This window comes from Saccopteryx bilineata, chromosome 6 (genome assembly GCF_036850765.1).
Source record: "Saccopteryx bilineata isolate mSacBil1 chromosome 6, mSacBil1_pri_phased_curated, whole genome shotgun sequence".
Lineage (NCBI taxonomy): Eukaryota > Metazoa > Chordata > Mammalia > Chiroptera > Emballonuridae > Saccopteryx > Saccopteryx bilineata.
Genome location: NC_089495.1, coordinates 54,043,576 through 54,059,389, shown reverse-complemented (window position 1 = coordinate 54,059,389; position 15,814 = coordinate 54,043,576). Strand labels below are relative to the sequence as shown.

At 41.2% G+C, this 15,814-nt stretch overlaps 1 protein-coding gene across 2 annotated transcripts in view; it reads left to right on the top strand.

The window, feature by feature from the left end:
- CLDN10 (claudin 10) overlaps positions 1 to 15,814 on the top strand; it is a 126,533-nt gene extending 110,719 nt beyond the window's left edge. For both annotated transcript variants that reach the window (XM_066235148.1, XM_066235147.1), the window contains exons 4-5: positions 14,400 to 14,507; positions 15,468 to 15,814. In XM_066235148.1, the coding sequence (XP_066091245.1) occupies positions 14,400 to 14,507; positions 15,468 to 15,591 (232 nt within the window). In that variant the 3' untranslated portion in view covers positions 15,592 to 15,814. The remainder of the gene's footprint in view (positions 1 to 14,399; positions 14,508 to 15,467) is intronic.

The window sequence follows — 15,814 nt, the reverse complement described above, 5'->3', positions numbered from 1 at the left end:
AAGATGCACCTGACCATAAGCCGCACCTAGGGTTTTAAGGAGGAAAATAAGAAATAAAATATTCTGGCCCTGGCTGGTTGGCTCAGCGGTAGAGCATCGGCCTAGCGTGTGGAGGATCTGGGTTCGATTCCCGGCCAGGGCACACAGGAGAAGCACCCATTTGCTTCTCCACCCCTCCGCCGCACCTTCCTCTCTGTCTCTCTCTTCCCCTCCCGCAGCCAGGGCTCCATTGGAGCAGAGATGGCCCGGGCGCTGGGGATGGCTCTGTGGCCTCTGCCCCAGGCGCTAGAGTGGCTCTGGTCGCAACATGGCGATGCCCAGGATGGGCAGAGCATCGCCCCCTGGTGGGCGTGCCGGGTGGATCCCGGTCGGGCGCATGCGGGAGTCTGTCTGACTGTCTCTCCCTGTTTCCAGCTTCAGAAAAAAAAAAAAAAAAAAAGAAATAAAATATTCTGAACCAAATGGTGTGTCAAAATATGTAATAAAATACCATATTTTTCACTCCATAAGATGCATAGGAATTTTCCCCTCTACCTTTGGGGGGAAAAAGTGAGTCTTATGGAGCAAAAAATAGGGTAGGTTTTCCTGGGACTTTCCTTTTTGAAAAAAATTGAGGAATGCGCTCAGGTAATGTGTCCAGAGGAACGTGGACTCATAGAACTATGTGATTCAAACCAGGCGGCCAGACTCTAGAATGTTTGCTCTAAAACGCACGATTTGTAAGATTGTACTACTTTATAATTTTTGTTACAATATGCTACATGTTTTTCATCAAGCGAGTTTCTTTTGTACATTTAAAAATGGTTTTTATTCTGAATTTTACTAAATGGTAAACAAGAACAACTCTTTTTCAGACCACAATGTAATTTTTACTCCACTGCCTATATTAGAAAAGTGTGTTCTGAATTATAAATTTTCTCTTAACTAATTTTTGATAATGAAATTTGCACAGATGTGCATGACACCAGACACTGAAATGAGAACGAAGACTGTGCTCCTGAAGATTAGGAACATTTTTTTAAATTTTTTTTAATTCATTTTAGAGAGGAGAGGGAGAGAGAGAGAGAGAAGAGAGAGAGAGAGGGGAGGGAGGAGCAGGAAGCATCAACTCCCATATGTGCCTTGACCAGGCAAGCCCAGGGTTTCGAACCGGCGACCTCAGCATTTCCAGGTCGACGCTATATCCACTGCGCCACCACAGGTCAGGCCGATTAGGAACATTTTAATGATATTTAAATGAAATATTTCCATTTAAACGATACATTTCAATTTCAGGGTTTGGTATCCTAAATATACAACAAAAGTGTATTTCTCTTGGTTTATTTTATTAAAGACATTGCTAACTTTTCTGGATTACACCACTTTTTTTCTACAACACCTTAGCTGGCATTTGCTAGTATTTGGTGATCTGTACTTCTGGTGTAGTTTGTACAGGAAATTGGAATATATTGGAGAATGAAGGCTAAAGGCAGAGCCAGCCTGAGGTGAGCTGGAATTTAGCAGGCACTGCTATAGGAAGGTTCTGACTTTCTTGGGTGTCTTCACTGACCTGCAGGAGAGTAAGTTACTTGAAGTCAGAAAACATCTATTTCATCTCTATCTTAATTGCCTAGCACAGTGCTTGGAACGTGAAATTTTTTTTAAATTTATTTGTTTTTTCATTTTTAGAGAGGAGAGGAGAGAGAGAGAGGGAGAGAGAGAAAGGGGGGGGAAGCAGGAAGCATCAACTCCCATGTGCCTTGACCAGAGAAGGGCAGGGTTTCGAACTGGCAACCTCAGTGTTCCAGGTCGATTCTTTATCCACTGCGCCACCAACAGGTCAGGTGGTATGTGAAATTCTTAGCTGTAATGCTAGTCCTTTCACAATTAGCAGAAAAGGTTTCTGTTGTCTCAGCAGACAGAGAGCCTCTGGGTGGATGGACGTAGAAGGCACACTCTCCTCTTCCCATCCTTAGCGTACATTAAATCTTCCTAACGCTAGCTACCCCCACATAACGCCTTTCCCTCCGGCCCCAGAAGGCATGTGTGTGTTTGCATGCTTAGGAAGGACAGTGAGAGGTAGCTTCTCTCCACATGCTCTAGCTTAAATTTCTGGTGAGCATATACTTGCTCTCTCATACCCAAACCCTAAAATGAGCTGGAAAACGGTTCAGACCTCAGAACCTAGTTTTGAAGTTGGCTTACTGCTGTTGTCCTTCCTTCCTTCCCTCCATCCCTCCTTCCCTCCCTCCCTCCCTTCCTTCTTTCCAGCACTTTAGTTGTTCATTGATTGCTTTCTCATACGTGACTTGACTGAGGGGTTCCAGCTGAGCCAGTGACCCTTTGCTCAAGCCAGCAACCTTGGGTCATGTCTATGATCCCACGCTCAAGTGGGCGACCTCGGGGTTTCAAATCTGGGTCCTCCGTGTCCCAGGTCAATGCTCTATCCACTGTGCCATCACCTTGTTAGGCTGCTGCTGTTGTTCTTAAAAATTCTGTTCTAAATTAATTGAATCTTTTTTGTAGATTTCCAGGACATACTTACATAAGGCCCACCTTGGTTGTAAGGTCATCAAAAACTTCTCACTACAGTCCTACTATGTGCCAAGAACTCAGTAGCCACTTCGTTGAAAATAAAATGAGTGGCTTCTAGTGTGTAGTTGGACTAAAGATTGTGGCGGCAGCGTTGCGAACAGTAGCACACTTTAACTTCCGTGGCCTTTATTTCTGAAATCCTTCCCTTCCCACCACTTACAGGGATGATTTTCCTTCCAAGCTACAACCATTTGACAGAATTGCAGTCTAAAGGGTTTCAACTGGTTCTGGTTGTGTCCTGCATTTCCTCATTTTTTCCTTTTGTTTGCTTCTTTGCTTTTATTCAACTTACAATTGTATTTTATGACTCCAGAATGGACTCCTGCAAAACCTTAATAAATGTTTCTCAACTCTTCTCTTTGGGCTATTTCAAACCAAGTTCCTTCCTTTTATTATAATAAAACCTACACACACACACACACATACAAAAAAATCTACCCTCCTACAAGTTTAGGGTAACAGTCACGCCTTAGTGATTTACCCTATTAGGGTGTTGAAATTTAATTGCATTATTTCCACCTTTGTATTATTTCCAAACCACTAACTTCCTGAATGTCGCGCTTTGTTTTCTTTAATAAACTTTTCCAAGTAAAATTTGATTGACATAAAAAAAAAACCAAAACTTGTTTTCAAAGCATGCATAGTTAAAGTGCTGAACCAATTGCCCTAATTGAGGAAACAGGTCATGATGATCTTAAATTTATTCTCTCTTAGTATATGAGATTTATCATTAATGGCTCTGATATTTTCATGTTTAAGTCTTATCTGCAGGGTCTTCTGTTTTCAGAGTTTTTAAAACCATGGAGTTATTTATCTCTAGTATTCTTCATTCCTGGCATGTATTTAGTTTCAATTTGAGGATTTAAGCTTTACTTAGTTAAAAATCTTTTCACTACTATGGCTATTTAGTAGTTAGAAATAAACAAATGTTATTTCCCAGTATATTCTCTCATTCTTGTTATGTGTCAAGTTAAATGAACAGTAGACAATTCATGAAGTACATTTCTAGATCACACAGATTTTCCCTGGGGAAAGAAATATCAATCTCACTAAGTGACCTTGCCAAGATAGTTAACTTCTTTCTTCTGTCCTTATTATAGTTTGATGACTTAAGGATGTTTATTTAAGCATACTCCATTCATGAGGTTATTTGGAGAATGAATTAATATTGGTAAACAGCTCACAGTTCTTGGATAAGGGATTCCACAGAAGTGCCACGTGAACAAAACAACTCAACTGTTAAATATTAAGAAGGTGTTCTGTGACTTTGTTCAGCGGTTGCACCAATTGATCTGACGCTTTTGTTATGCTGGCATGACTTAGCCAAGTGTTTGGCAGCCATACTTTGTTTTACTGACCAGTACATGAAGTCACCATCCCTGCCACTATGCCATGCTTTCTGGTCACTCAGCTGTTACCACACTGCACCCCCCACCCTTTTCCTCTGCTTTTCACTTCCTGGCTAAGCCATGTGCCTCCTGCAGGAGTTGCATTCTGGGTGAGGGGCCCTCGTGGCTGCTCCTCTTGTACCTTGTGCTTCTGTCATAATCCTACTGGGCAGTTAGTGCTTGCTTGTTGGCGCATGTCCCGGACCAGACCAGGAACATCTCAAAACAGAGACTGTATCTTGCTGTTTGTTGGGAGTCTCTTGAAACTAGTCCATGCTCTGTGACATTTATAGCAAGGATAGTCAATCAGCAGTGCTATATGACTGTCTGTCTGCATTTTTCCTGGAGCAGAAATACTTGAGCATGCTTGTGGAGATTTCGGTTAGGTGAATGAGAAGAAGCAGCTTAACATACTGTTTAAGAGTGAGGACCTTGATGTCCTCACCACTTAGAAGAGCACTTGACACATAGGTGGCTCTCAAGAAGTCTTAGTTGAATCAACTACTTTTGTTTGAAGGAATAATGTTTAAAAATTATTGTGGTAAGAAAAATGTTGGCGAGGACATAGAGCAATCAGGACCCTCATGCTCTGCTGGTGGGAGCGTAAAATGGTACAATCACATTGGAAACCTGTTTAGATGGCAGCATCCAGTAAACCTGGACACATGACCCAAGAATTCCGTTCCTAGGGGTATATAATTCCGTTCCAACAGGAATGCATCCATATTTTTTACCAAAGTACATGTGCAGTGTTCATAGCAGTACTCTTTGTAATAGACTAAAATGTAAACTGCCAAATGCCCATCAGCAGCAGAGTGGATGAGCCAATTGATGTATGTTGGGACACTACAAACACATGATTATGAATCATATACAACCATTTGGATAAATCTCAGAACCAGGGATAAGCAAAAGAAGTCAGACTCAAAAGAGTACATATAGCATGGTTCCACTTATTTAAGTACAAGAACAGGCAAAACTAACCTAAGCTGTTAGAAGTCCGAGAGAGGAGCAGCGACTGCAGGCTGCATGGGGGGGCTCTGGGCTGCTAGTTCTGGCTGCACAGGCGTGTTGAATTTGTGAAAATTGACCTGTGCATATTTGTGCATGTATATTTATTAAAAACTTAAAAAAATTTTTTTTAAGAAAAGGTATATGGACCTTGGATCCAGGCTACCTGGGAGTAAACCCCAGCTCTGCCACTTATTAGTTGTATAACTTGGATAAGTTACTTGTCCTTTCTGTGGTCTGTGTTCCTCATCTGTAAAAAGAGGCAGTAGATACTATGAGGTTATTGTAAGGATTAAATGACAGTATATTTCAGCTGTTTAGAACTGTGCCTAGCACATAGCATACACTCAGTAAATCTTTGCTATTGTTTTAAAGGGTATTGACCCTTAAGCAGAGTACATTAATGCAGCAGTTTATTACCGCTTACAGTATTTTAAGGGTAGCTATACAGAAATGTATATTGAAATGTTGAAGAAAGGATATCCTAGTAGAAAGGATAATTGTAAGATGTTGTCTCTCAAGTAGAAGGCAGGCTTGAAAAGGGCCTAGCATGAAGCAGTTTAAAAGAAGCAAGGCTTGTATAATTTCTTCTGTTTATGTCTAAATACCTGTGTCATAGCATTGCATTACAGATACACAACACATTGACGTTGTCAATGGACGGATGGTCCTGAGACTCTTCTCAGAGAACCCTCTCCACCAACAGCCTTCCCGACACCTGGTTTGGTTCTGAAATGTTTTCAGGTTGGCTGTTGAGGATTCTGAAGGAAATGCAATATGCTTTTAATTGACCCAAGGTTTTTGTTTTTTTCTTTCCTGCAAGTCCATCTGTGTGTTTTTCCCTCAACACGAACAGACATGCACACCCATCTCCACACACAGATCCCCCCCCCCCCGTGCTCGCTCTCCAGTGTCTGGTGTTGCCCTCCAGTGTCTCAGTACCGTGTTAGCTATCTTCAGAATTTCCAGTCTTGAAGCATATTCCCCTCTGCAGTGTCAGTTTACTCAGACTTCGGAAATTTCACATAAACACGTTACTGTGCCTACATTGAGTATGAGGGGTCAGCACATCCTTTCTCTCTTCAAAAATACAGGCCTAGTAAACCCCCCATTTCCACATGAATGGAGGAGATCAAGGGCATGGACCTTGCTAGACAACAGCTTTGTTTTTTAATTGAACTATGTAGTTTGGGGACGTGAGATCTTCCTTTTCTATTATAATTTACCTTGGCTAATAGTATACTGGGGATGGTTTCTTAAATTCCCACGAATAATTGGCAAGAATTTGAGCTCCTGTGGAGAGAGCCGCTGAGCACCTTGCACACAGAGAAGGAAAGAGGCAGGTTTTAGAGTCAGACCTCTGCACAGACCCCGCCCCCGCTCCTGGCCCTGGCTCAGCTGCTGTGTGGTTTCGGGGAAGATGCAGTCATCTAGTCTGAGGGACTGAAACAGCACCTCCTGCTTCTGAACGTTCAGGAATAAAGAAAATCACGTATGTAAAACACCCACCAGTGTGGCACATGGTATGTGATCAAAACATTGAAACAGCACCTCCTGCTTCTGAACGTTCAAGATTAAAGAAAATCACGTATGTAAAACACCCACCAGTGTGGCACATGGTGTGTGATCAAAACGTGTCACCTGTTATTCATACATGCAGTTTGTAGAATTCTGAACTACCCTAATGATAAATCACAACACAGGGAAGGATACTATGCATGTCTGCCATAAACTAGCCACAGAAAAGCAATTTAGAATCTGCACTCCTCCAAAAAAAAAAAAAAAATCAGTCTTTATTTTGAGTTTCCTAAATTTGGTAAGTCTCCATGAAATTTCCATGTGTAAGTAGACTTATTATTATTTAAATTACCCCATTCTACTTGAGTCACTATTTGGGAGGCAGTTGTCCTGTGGAGCCTTCCAGGTGGTGGGAGAGAACTGGTAACTGACGCGAATTGCAGGAGACTAGACTGCCACAGCCTCAGGGTGTTGCACAGGGTTGTGGGCACTAACGCCCTGCTTCTACAATGTAGAGTATATATTTGGGGGGAAATGTGTATTTGTAGAAAATCTTCAGAGTCCTTATTTAATATAAAATCCTTCCATGCAGTTAGATAGACCCTGGATTTAATAAGCCTCTGAGTTAAGTCGTTTATTTGAAATGGTAATCTTTAATAGAAGGCAAACCAATAGAATTCAATTTTAAAATGTTAACATTGATGATATGTAAGTGTACTTTCCACACTTTAAATATTTATTTTACATATTCAGTTGTTTTAAGGAATATTTATTTTAGCTCCTACTTTTTTTTTTTTTTTTTTAAGAGAGAGAGAGGGACAGACAGGAAGGGAAAGAGATGAGAAGTATCAGTTTATAGTTACGGTACCTTAGTTGTTCATTGATTGTCTTGTCCCAAGTGGGGCACTCCAGCGAGCAGTGACCCCTTGCTCAAGCTAGTGACCATGGGGTCATGTCTGTGATCCCACGCTCAAGCTGGTGAGCCATACTCAAGCCGGATGAGCCCACACACTCAAGCTGGTAACCTCAGGGTTTCGAATCTGGGTCCTCAGCATCCCAGTTTGAAGCTTTATCCCCTGTGCCACTGCCTGGTCAGGCTTCTACTACTCTTGATTAAAATGAGAAGTAGGACAATATGTTTGAAAAAACACTATCCTGAATGTCAAAGACCTGGCTCCTGGTCTTATGACTTTGAGCAAGGTCACATCACATCTCTGGAGTTCTTAAAAGGATGATGTTTTTTCATTCACTAAACAGTTTTTGTTTTGTGTTTATTGGAGCTGATTTTCTCTTTTTCAAGTCCAACGGTCCTGATTTTAATTACTGCACTCACCGGTTTTTGTGTGCTGGGTGAGAAGGTATCCTGAGGGAATCGGGAAAACCTTCCATACCCGAGCACTTGAGCCAGTGGGAATGGAATGAGCCAGGGAGAGAGAAAACGCACAGCCTTCTGAAATGACAACTAAAACTACAGTGCAGTGATTGTATTTTTTTTTATATTAATGAAATCTGTTTCTTAGCTGAGGTATACATGAAGGAAGAAGTGATGACCAAGAGCTCAGGATTTGGATTATATAAGGTCTACCAGAAAGTTCTGTCCGTTTCTATCACAACAAGTTTCGACACGTTTATTTGGCGCATGTGTGCCTCTCTATTTTTATCACTTAATGAATACATACTGACGTAGCAAATTAACTAAAACAAAGTTGATTCACGTTAGTCTTATGTGTGAAGCCATAGTGTACCCATGGCTACTGATAAAGTTCATTTACGCCACTGTAATTTTTACGAATTTTAACAAGGAAGAAATGCTACAGAAGCATGTCTGTTGCATCCACCATATTCCCCGGATTTAGCACCCTCCGACTATCACTTGTTTTTGTCCTTACAAAATTTTTTGAAGGGCAAAAAAATTCAAAAATGAAGAAGATATCAAACAAGCACTGGTTCAATTTTTTGCATCAAAAGATAAAACATTTTTCAAAAATGGGATATACAAATTGCCCTCACGCTGGCAAGAAATCATTAATAATAATGGCAATTATATTATTTAATAAAGTTTATTGACGGTAAGAAAAATTTGTATTTTGTTTTATTCCAAAAACGGACAGAACTTTCCGGTAGACTTTATAGTTGTGGATTTAAAACCCTGGTTCTGCCATTTACTTAGCAAGTCATGTAATCTCCCTGAGTTTCAATCTCCTCATTTGTAAAACCCATCTCTCAGAATTGCAATGAAGATCGAATATGATAATATGTGTAAAATAAAAAAAAAATCGTGTCATACAAAAGAATCCTAGTACTTTGAACTGACTATAATAGTAGATTTTGTACCGTGGACATGTACTTGAACCACACCTATTATGGATTTGGGAGAGCAGATAATGTTTACTTTGCAAAAAATGTACTTCTGATTCTCTTGTTACATTTCATCATACTTTACTACAATTATTTGCTTAATGCCTGAGTATTCCTACTGGACTATAAGATCCTTGAAAAAGGAGCTATGTCTCTCTCATCCACCCCTAAACACATGATTAGCATGAGGCTTAGCTTCTTGTTTCTGTGCTAGTGACCAGGATAGGCTCCCCAGCTTCCCCATGCATGGCAAATCAAGTGGTAACAGGGCTTTGGGTACAAGGAAGACAAAAATAGGAGGTGAAAATAAATAGGTGTTCCTCAGTCCATTCCCTCCGGATCACTGTAAAGGTTAAAGCGCTAAAATCTGAGGTGACATGTGAAAGTTATCAGAATTAAGGTCACCAAAGGTGTTTCTGGTTCTGGTTCTCTCAACAAGAAATGAGAGACAGGAATAACAGCCTGGAGCCCAGGCACAGCCAGGCAGATGAGAATGACTTCATCCAAAAGTTCAGAGCACATTTTAATGCCTTTGATGTTTATGGTTCTTTTTGGGAACATTTTAAATGAGTAATCTGTGTTTTAATGTCTCTGTATACAAGTACATTTCCCCCCATTACTCATTTACTGAATTTGTATTCAATTATGTACACAAATTAAAGTCATACAGGCACTTTTTGATTTGTCCTAACAACTGAGCACAATAGCTGAGAAGTGCTCCAAAAAACAATATTCTGATCTATAAAACAAGGTTCTGTCCCCAACCTGATGATCATGGATCCGTCCAGTATGAAGCAGATTTATAGCCTTTCAGAATAATGAAGACACTTTGGCGATTGTAACAGCTCAATAAAGAGGCCATGCAGAGAATGGGAAGGCTGGTCTAGGGCAGGAGAACATTGTTAATAAAAGAAAGACCTGCAACAGATGACCTGAAATTTGGTTAGTGTTGTAAGATACTGAGGTCAGCTTTCCAGCATTACCAAAAATGAAGAAATATTTTCAGGTAGGGACAAAGTTTCCCAATTAGTTTCAAGGAGATGTGCTACATGACAAATCTGAACGGATGTTACATTGCTCTCTCTGAAACCTGTCTTTCAATAATGCAAGTCCATTTTTGCCAGATCACCCACAGGTAGGTGTGAATTCAAGTAACTGTTGAGTAGGTCTGCTATATGTATCTTTTAACAACAAAGAAAAAGTCTCTGAAAGAGAAAAAACCATGTCAAAAAAGCTGTCACATTCGAATTGTTAAAAATTATTGGTATAGCCCTGGCCTAGTAGCTCACTGAGCGTCATTGTGATACACCAAGGTTGTGGGTTCTATCCCCAGTCAGGGCACATACAAAAATCAACCAATGAATACATAAATAAGGGGAACAACAAATCTATATTTCTCTTTCTCATTCCTTTCCTCTCTCATGCTCTCTCTAAAATCAATAAATAAAATAAAAATTAAAAAATTATTGGTATAGATGTAGGATCTTAAAGGCTTCAACTCTAAACTAGTACTACTATTTAAATGTTTGTCTCTGATGTCTTCAACAAAAATCACAAAGAATTCAAATAGAAATGATATTTTCCTGGGAATAGAGTCTATATTTAGTAACTTAAAGAAAATTAAAATATATTTAAAACAAGAATAAACCAATTTTTAATATAAGCCAAACTCATGATTTTTAAATCCCTTCAGAAAGTTTCAAGTTACTTAAATAAGTATAAAGATATAACTGCCGATGTTGAGCTGCCTGGATAATTTATCCTCTGATTTGTAACAACACTGTGTACATGTTTGCATGCTCTTTTGAATGCATAATGCTGAGCTGTGGTGTATGATTTCTACCACCTTCACTTCTGACAACTAGTAATTGGAGACTTTTTTTTGGTATTTTTCTGAAGTGAGAAGCAGAGAGGCAGAGAGACAGACTCCCGCATCCACCCACCTGCATACACCCGGCAAGCCCACTAGGGGGCAACACTCTTCCCATCTGGGGCATGCTCGGTTGCAACCAGAGCCATTCTAGCACCTGAGATGGAGGCCATGGAGCCATCCTCAGTGCCTGGGCCAACTTTGCTCCAATGGAGCCTTGGCTGTGGGAGGGGAAGAGAGAGATGGAAAGAAGAGGGGGAAGGGTGGAGAAGCAGATGGGCACTTCTCCTGTGTGCTCTGGCCAGGAATTGAACCCAGTACATTCACACACCAGACTGATGCTCTACCACTGAGCCAACCAGCCATGGAGGAGACTTATTTTTAATCAACCGTGGTACCTGGCACAGACATTCTATTTTAGAAAACTAAATAGTTTAAGAAAAATTCCAGGTTGTTTCTTCCAGGGGTATTTATGCTAAGTTATACTAAAACATAATTTCAGCAACGAAGACAGTCTAGATTCCAGGGATGGGGGATAGAGAAAAATAGAAACTATCATTAAATTGTAATCTTATAATAATTTCCTTCAAGTAGATATTTTCAGTATGCACATTCCTTTAGTTGTCTTTGCAGTAAAAGAAAGAGAATGGATGAGTCTGATACTGGCTTACTATAGGACTTTTAGATGTTTTAAAGGTCAAAAGATATGTATCAACAGCTTGCATTCTGCTTATTTTATTTGCATAATCTTGTTCAAACATCATCAAGCAGGGCTGATGTGGAAATCCAGGACATCCTTTTTAGATGTATAACACGTTTAAGGAAGGTTATCATTTATAAAACTGCCAGTTCAACACTCTTGATTTGGCCAGCTCGCTTCTTTTTCACCTGTGCACATCTCTCTTCAGTCCTCTCCTGGACTGTTTATTCTGGGCAAACTGAAGAGATTTTTCTCTACTTACACCACCCTTCTCTTTCTGTCGCTGTCTCTAATGGTACCAGTTGAAGTTTCTCAGTTCCCACAGCCTAACCGGTGTAGGTGAGATGCTTGCAGCTGTTCCTCGCTTCAGCTGTCACCTTAATTTCCCAGGAAAAGCAACACAGGAGTGAGAAAGAGAGGGATCACAGGGTAGCATGTATTATGTACATCACTCCCTCCCAGTTGCAAATGCAGGCTATGAAATTGCCTCTACATTCAGATCTGAAAATAAACAAGTGGACCAGAAGTCCCTACTCTTCTGTCAGTGTTGCTTTCTGCTCCAGTTAGCTGTTGGCTGGGGCCATGCTATTACACTACCTGCCACTCCTGTGACTCAACCCACACTAGAAAGTCTGCTCAGTCTGGATAGTTGCCCAACATGTAGAATGACGGGAGACAAAGCTCAGGACAGACACAAGCCAGCTGCTCTCATCTTGGTGTGACACTGGTACCAAATTCTGGACTTGGCCCTGCATCTGGGTTAGAGGGTTAGGTTGGGGAGGGAGCCAACCTTGGCATGTCTTTCTTATCCTTACTTTAAAAATTTTTTTTATTGACTTTAGAGAAGAGGGAAGGAGGAGAGAGAGAGAGCGCGCATCATTTTGTTGTTCCACTTATTTACGCATTCATTGGTTGATTCTAGTAGTGTGTGCCCTGACTGGGGATCAAACTCACAACCTTGGTGCATAGGGATGAAACTCTAACTAACTGAGCTACCCGGCTAGGGCTTTACCCTTATTTCTTACTTTCCTTTCTCAGCTTCTCTGTGGATTCTGTATGATCAGATCCTTCTTACTGTGACTTCATTACAATGAAAAGCACCCTTAGATAGGAAATTACAATCATCATTTTTTCCCTGGAAATGCCAGTTTATAGGCCAAAAAAGTTTGAGAACCACATCTTTAAAAAGAAAAAACTCCATTATGGACCTGGCCAGCTTGCTCAATGGTAGCATATTAACCAACATGTGGAAGTCCTGGGTTTGATTCCCAGCCAGGGCATTCCCTCTCCCTCTCCCTCTCCCTCTCCCTCTCCCTCTCCCTCTCCCTCTCCCTCTCCCTCTTTCTCTCTCTCTCTCTCTCTCTCTCCTCCTCCTCCTCCTCCTCCTCCTCCCACAGTCATGGCTTGATTGATTTGAGCACATTGGCCTGGACACTGAGGATGGCATTGTGGATGGAGCCTCTGCCCCAGGAGCTAAAAATAGCTCAGTTGTGAGCATCAGCCCCAGATGGGCAGAACAACCCCAGATGGGGGTTGCTGGGTGGATATTGGGGTGCATGCAGGAGTCTGTCTTATCTCCCTTCCTCTAACTTAAAAAAACAAAACCCACTATTCTACAAGAATCAGATAGGCAAACATGAGGAAACGCATAGCCCCTGAAATTTGGGTATACATTTCGCATTCTTTGTTCTTCTGGGCAGATGTTCCTCCCCTAGAAGGATTTCCCCTAGCTCTTCACGGTGACTTCCCTTTTCATTTCAGTAGCATTTTGTGACCCCCCCCCAAAGCAGAGGCTGTCTTGCTTGTTTTTGCATCTATTCCAGTCATCAGCAGAGGTGACCTGCCATCTATGAGACTTAATAGCAATCTGTCACTAAATGATAATTATTTTTTATTCATTTCCCCCTAAGTTGTAATGATGAGCAAGGTAATGCCCTATCAATCACTGACTTTTTATGGGCACTGTAGAGGAGGGAAAACTTTTATTTTTCTCTCATCTCCTACGTTCTCCACAGGGGTCCTATAAATATGACTGACAATAGACATTAACAAGAGAAAATAAACAGAAGCTTATTAACATGTGCATCACACATATACATGAAAGTACTCAATGATGAGTTACTCAAAGAAGTGGTGAGAACTTAGGCGTGTATATATAACCTAAACAGAATAATAAATTTGTAGAGAAGTGACAAGATAAAAGACTTTGAGCTTCTCCAGTGGGCAATTGTGCAAAAGCAGATATATGGGAAACTAATGGAAGATGAGTGTTAGTCAAGTTTGTTATATCAATTCCTCTGGTGCCATCTCCAGGCTGATTAACTTCTGTTCTTCCTTATACGAGAGGGAGGGGGGACACCTTTACATATTTATGTCCTGCTTTTAGGCAAATAGGGGAGGGCAGAGAGCTTCTCCTGTGTCTGCTTCTTTTCAGTTGTCTTCAGCTCAAAATAACCCTTATGCCAAAGTGGTATGTTTGGGGCGGTACAATCGGCCTCCCTTCAGCACCTTGCACATGATTTGCGCACAGCAAGTGCTTAGTAAACATTTAATGAACTCCCGTGAAAGTAAAGGCAGTCTCCCCTCTTCTAACTGGATCTGCCTAAATAATTTATCCTGCACAACAGAGTAAATATGTAGATGGAAAGCTTTGTGAGGTTCAGGCAGAGCCCAGAGGAAGATGCTGTCTGAGCCAGGGAGCCCGGGCTCTATTCAGCCAGCTTTGCTTCTACTTTGCCTGCAGGGATCCCTTTATCTTCCTTCTGGATGTTGGGGATATATAATCAAGTGATGGCTATAAAAACACTTTGAGAAAAGTTTAAAGCAACATATGGATACAAGGTGTTATTTCTGGTACAAGCTCTAGTAGCAAACTATTATAATTAGCATTCAGTAAATATTGACTGGAGGTGTTACTGTTTATTCTCCCCCCCTTAATAAGTAAGCTCTAAACTCATACTTGTGTAATACTTCCTCACAGGTATGAATTAGGAGCCGCTCTGTTTATTGGATGGTCAGGAGCCTCACTCTGCATAATTGGTGGTGTCCTATTTTGCTTTTCAATATATGACAACAACAAAACACCCAGGTATGAAAACCAAACAAACTGACCTGTTAAAAAGTACAGTACTAAGCCCTGGCCGGTTGGCTCAGCGGTAGAGCATCGGCCTAGCGTGCGGAGGACCCGGGTTCGATTCCTGGCCAGGGCATACAGGAGAAGCGCCCATTTGCTTCTCCACCCCTCCGCCGCGCTTTCCTCTCTGTCTCTCTCTTCCCCTCCCGCAGCCGAGGCTCCATTGGAGCAAAGATGGCCCGGGCGCTGGAGATGGCTCTGTGGCCTCTGCCTCAGGCGCTAGAGTGGCTCTGGTCGCAACATGGCGACGCCCAGGATGGGCAGAGCACCGCCCCCTGGTGGGCAGAGCGTCGCCCCATGGTGGGCGTGCCGGGTGGATCCCGGTCAGGCGCATGCGGGAGTCTGTCTGACTGTCTCTCCCTGTTTCCAGCTTCAGAAAAATGAAAAAAAAAAAAAAAAAAAAGTACAGTACTATTCTGAATTACTACGTGTGGAATAAATTATAGTTTAAGATTCTTAGAAACTTCAAAAACCCAGATTTGAGAAAGGTCAGGAATATATGGTAAATATTAAACATAGTAAATATTGTATGAATAGAATATAGTCATCATCCTTATACCCCAAAGCTATTTCTGAAAGTGAAAATATGGGTCTGGCTACAGGGGCCTCCTCATAATTTTCACATAGAAATTGCTGATGGTCACTACAGTCTCCTAGGGTCCAGGAAGATGCGTTTTAAATAATAGTTTTGAAGGAGAATCACTGAACAAATGAAAAAGCCCGGACTTCCTTCTACAGAGATTCTTTATCACAGTAGCATTTCAGAAATAACGGAAATATTTCTCGGGGAAAAAAGCTAACTAAAAGTGATCAGGGAGACAAAGAGCTATGACAGAAACAGGGGGAAATGATTTCTTCCTATTTTTGTTTGCCCTGCGTGTAAAACTGAATCTACTGAACTGTTTTGCCTTTCAGAATGGGATACGCATATAATGGGGCCACATCTGCCATGTCTTCCCGGACAAAGCATCATGGTGGAGAAGGAAATATTAAAACCACAAACCCTTCAAAACAGTTTGATAAGAACGCTTATGTCTAAAAAGAGTACTTCTGCAAGCTGTATCTTGAGTTTGTTACAGAGGTGAACCATTCACCCACCAAGGTCCAAAATCATCCCACCAAGGTCCTCCTGTAATTAATACTCAAACTATTTTTAAAATATGAATTTGTTGATTGTATGGATGTAAATGTTCTTACATAGTTATATACTAATCATTTTCTGTTGTAGCTTTCTATAAAAAAAAATAAACAGGTTATTTACA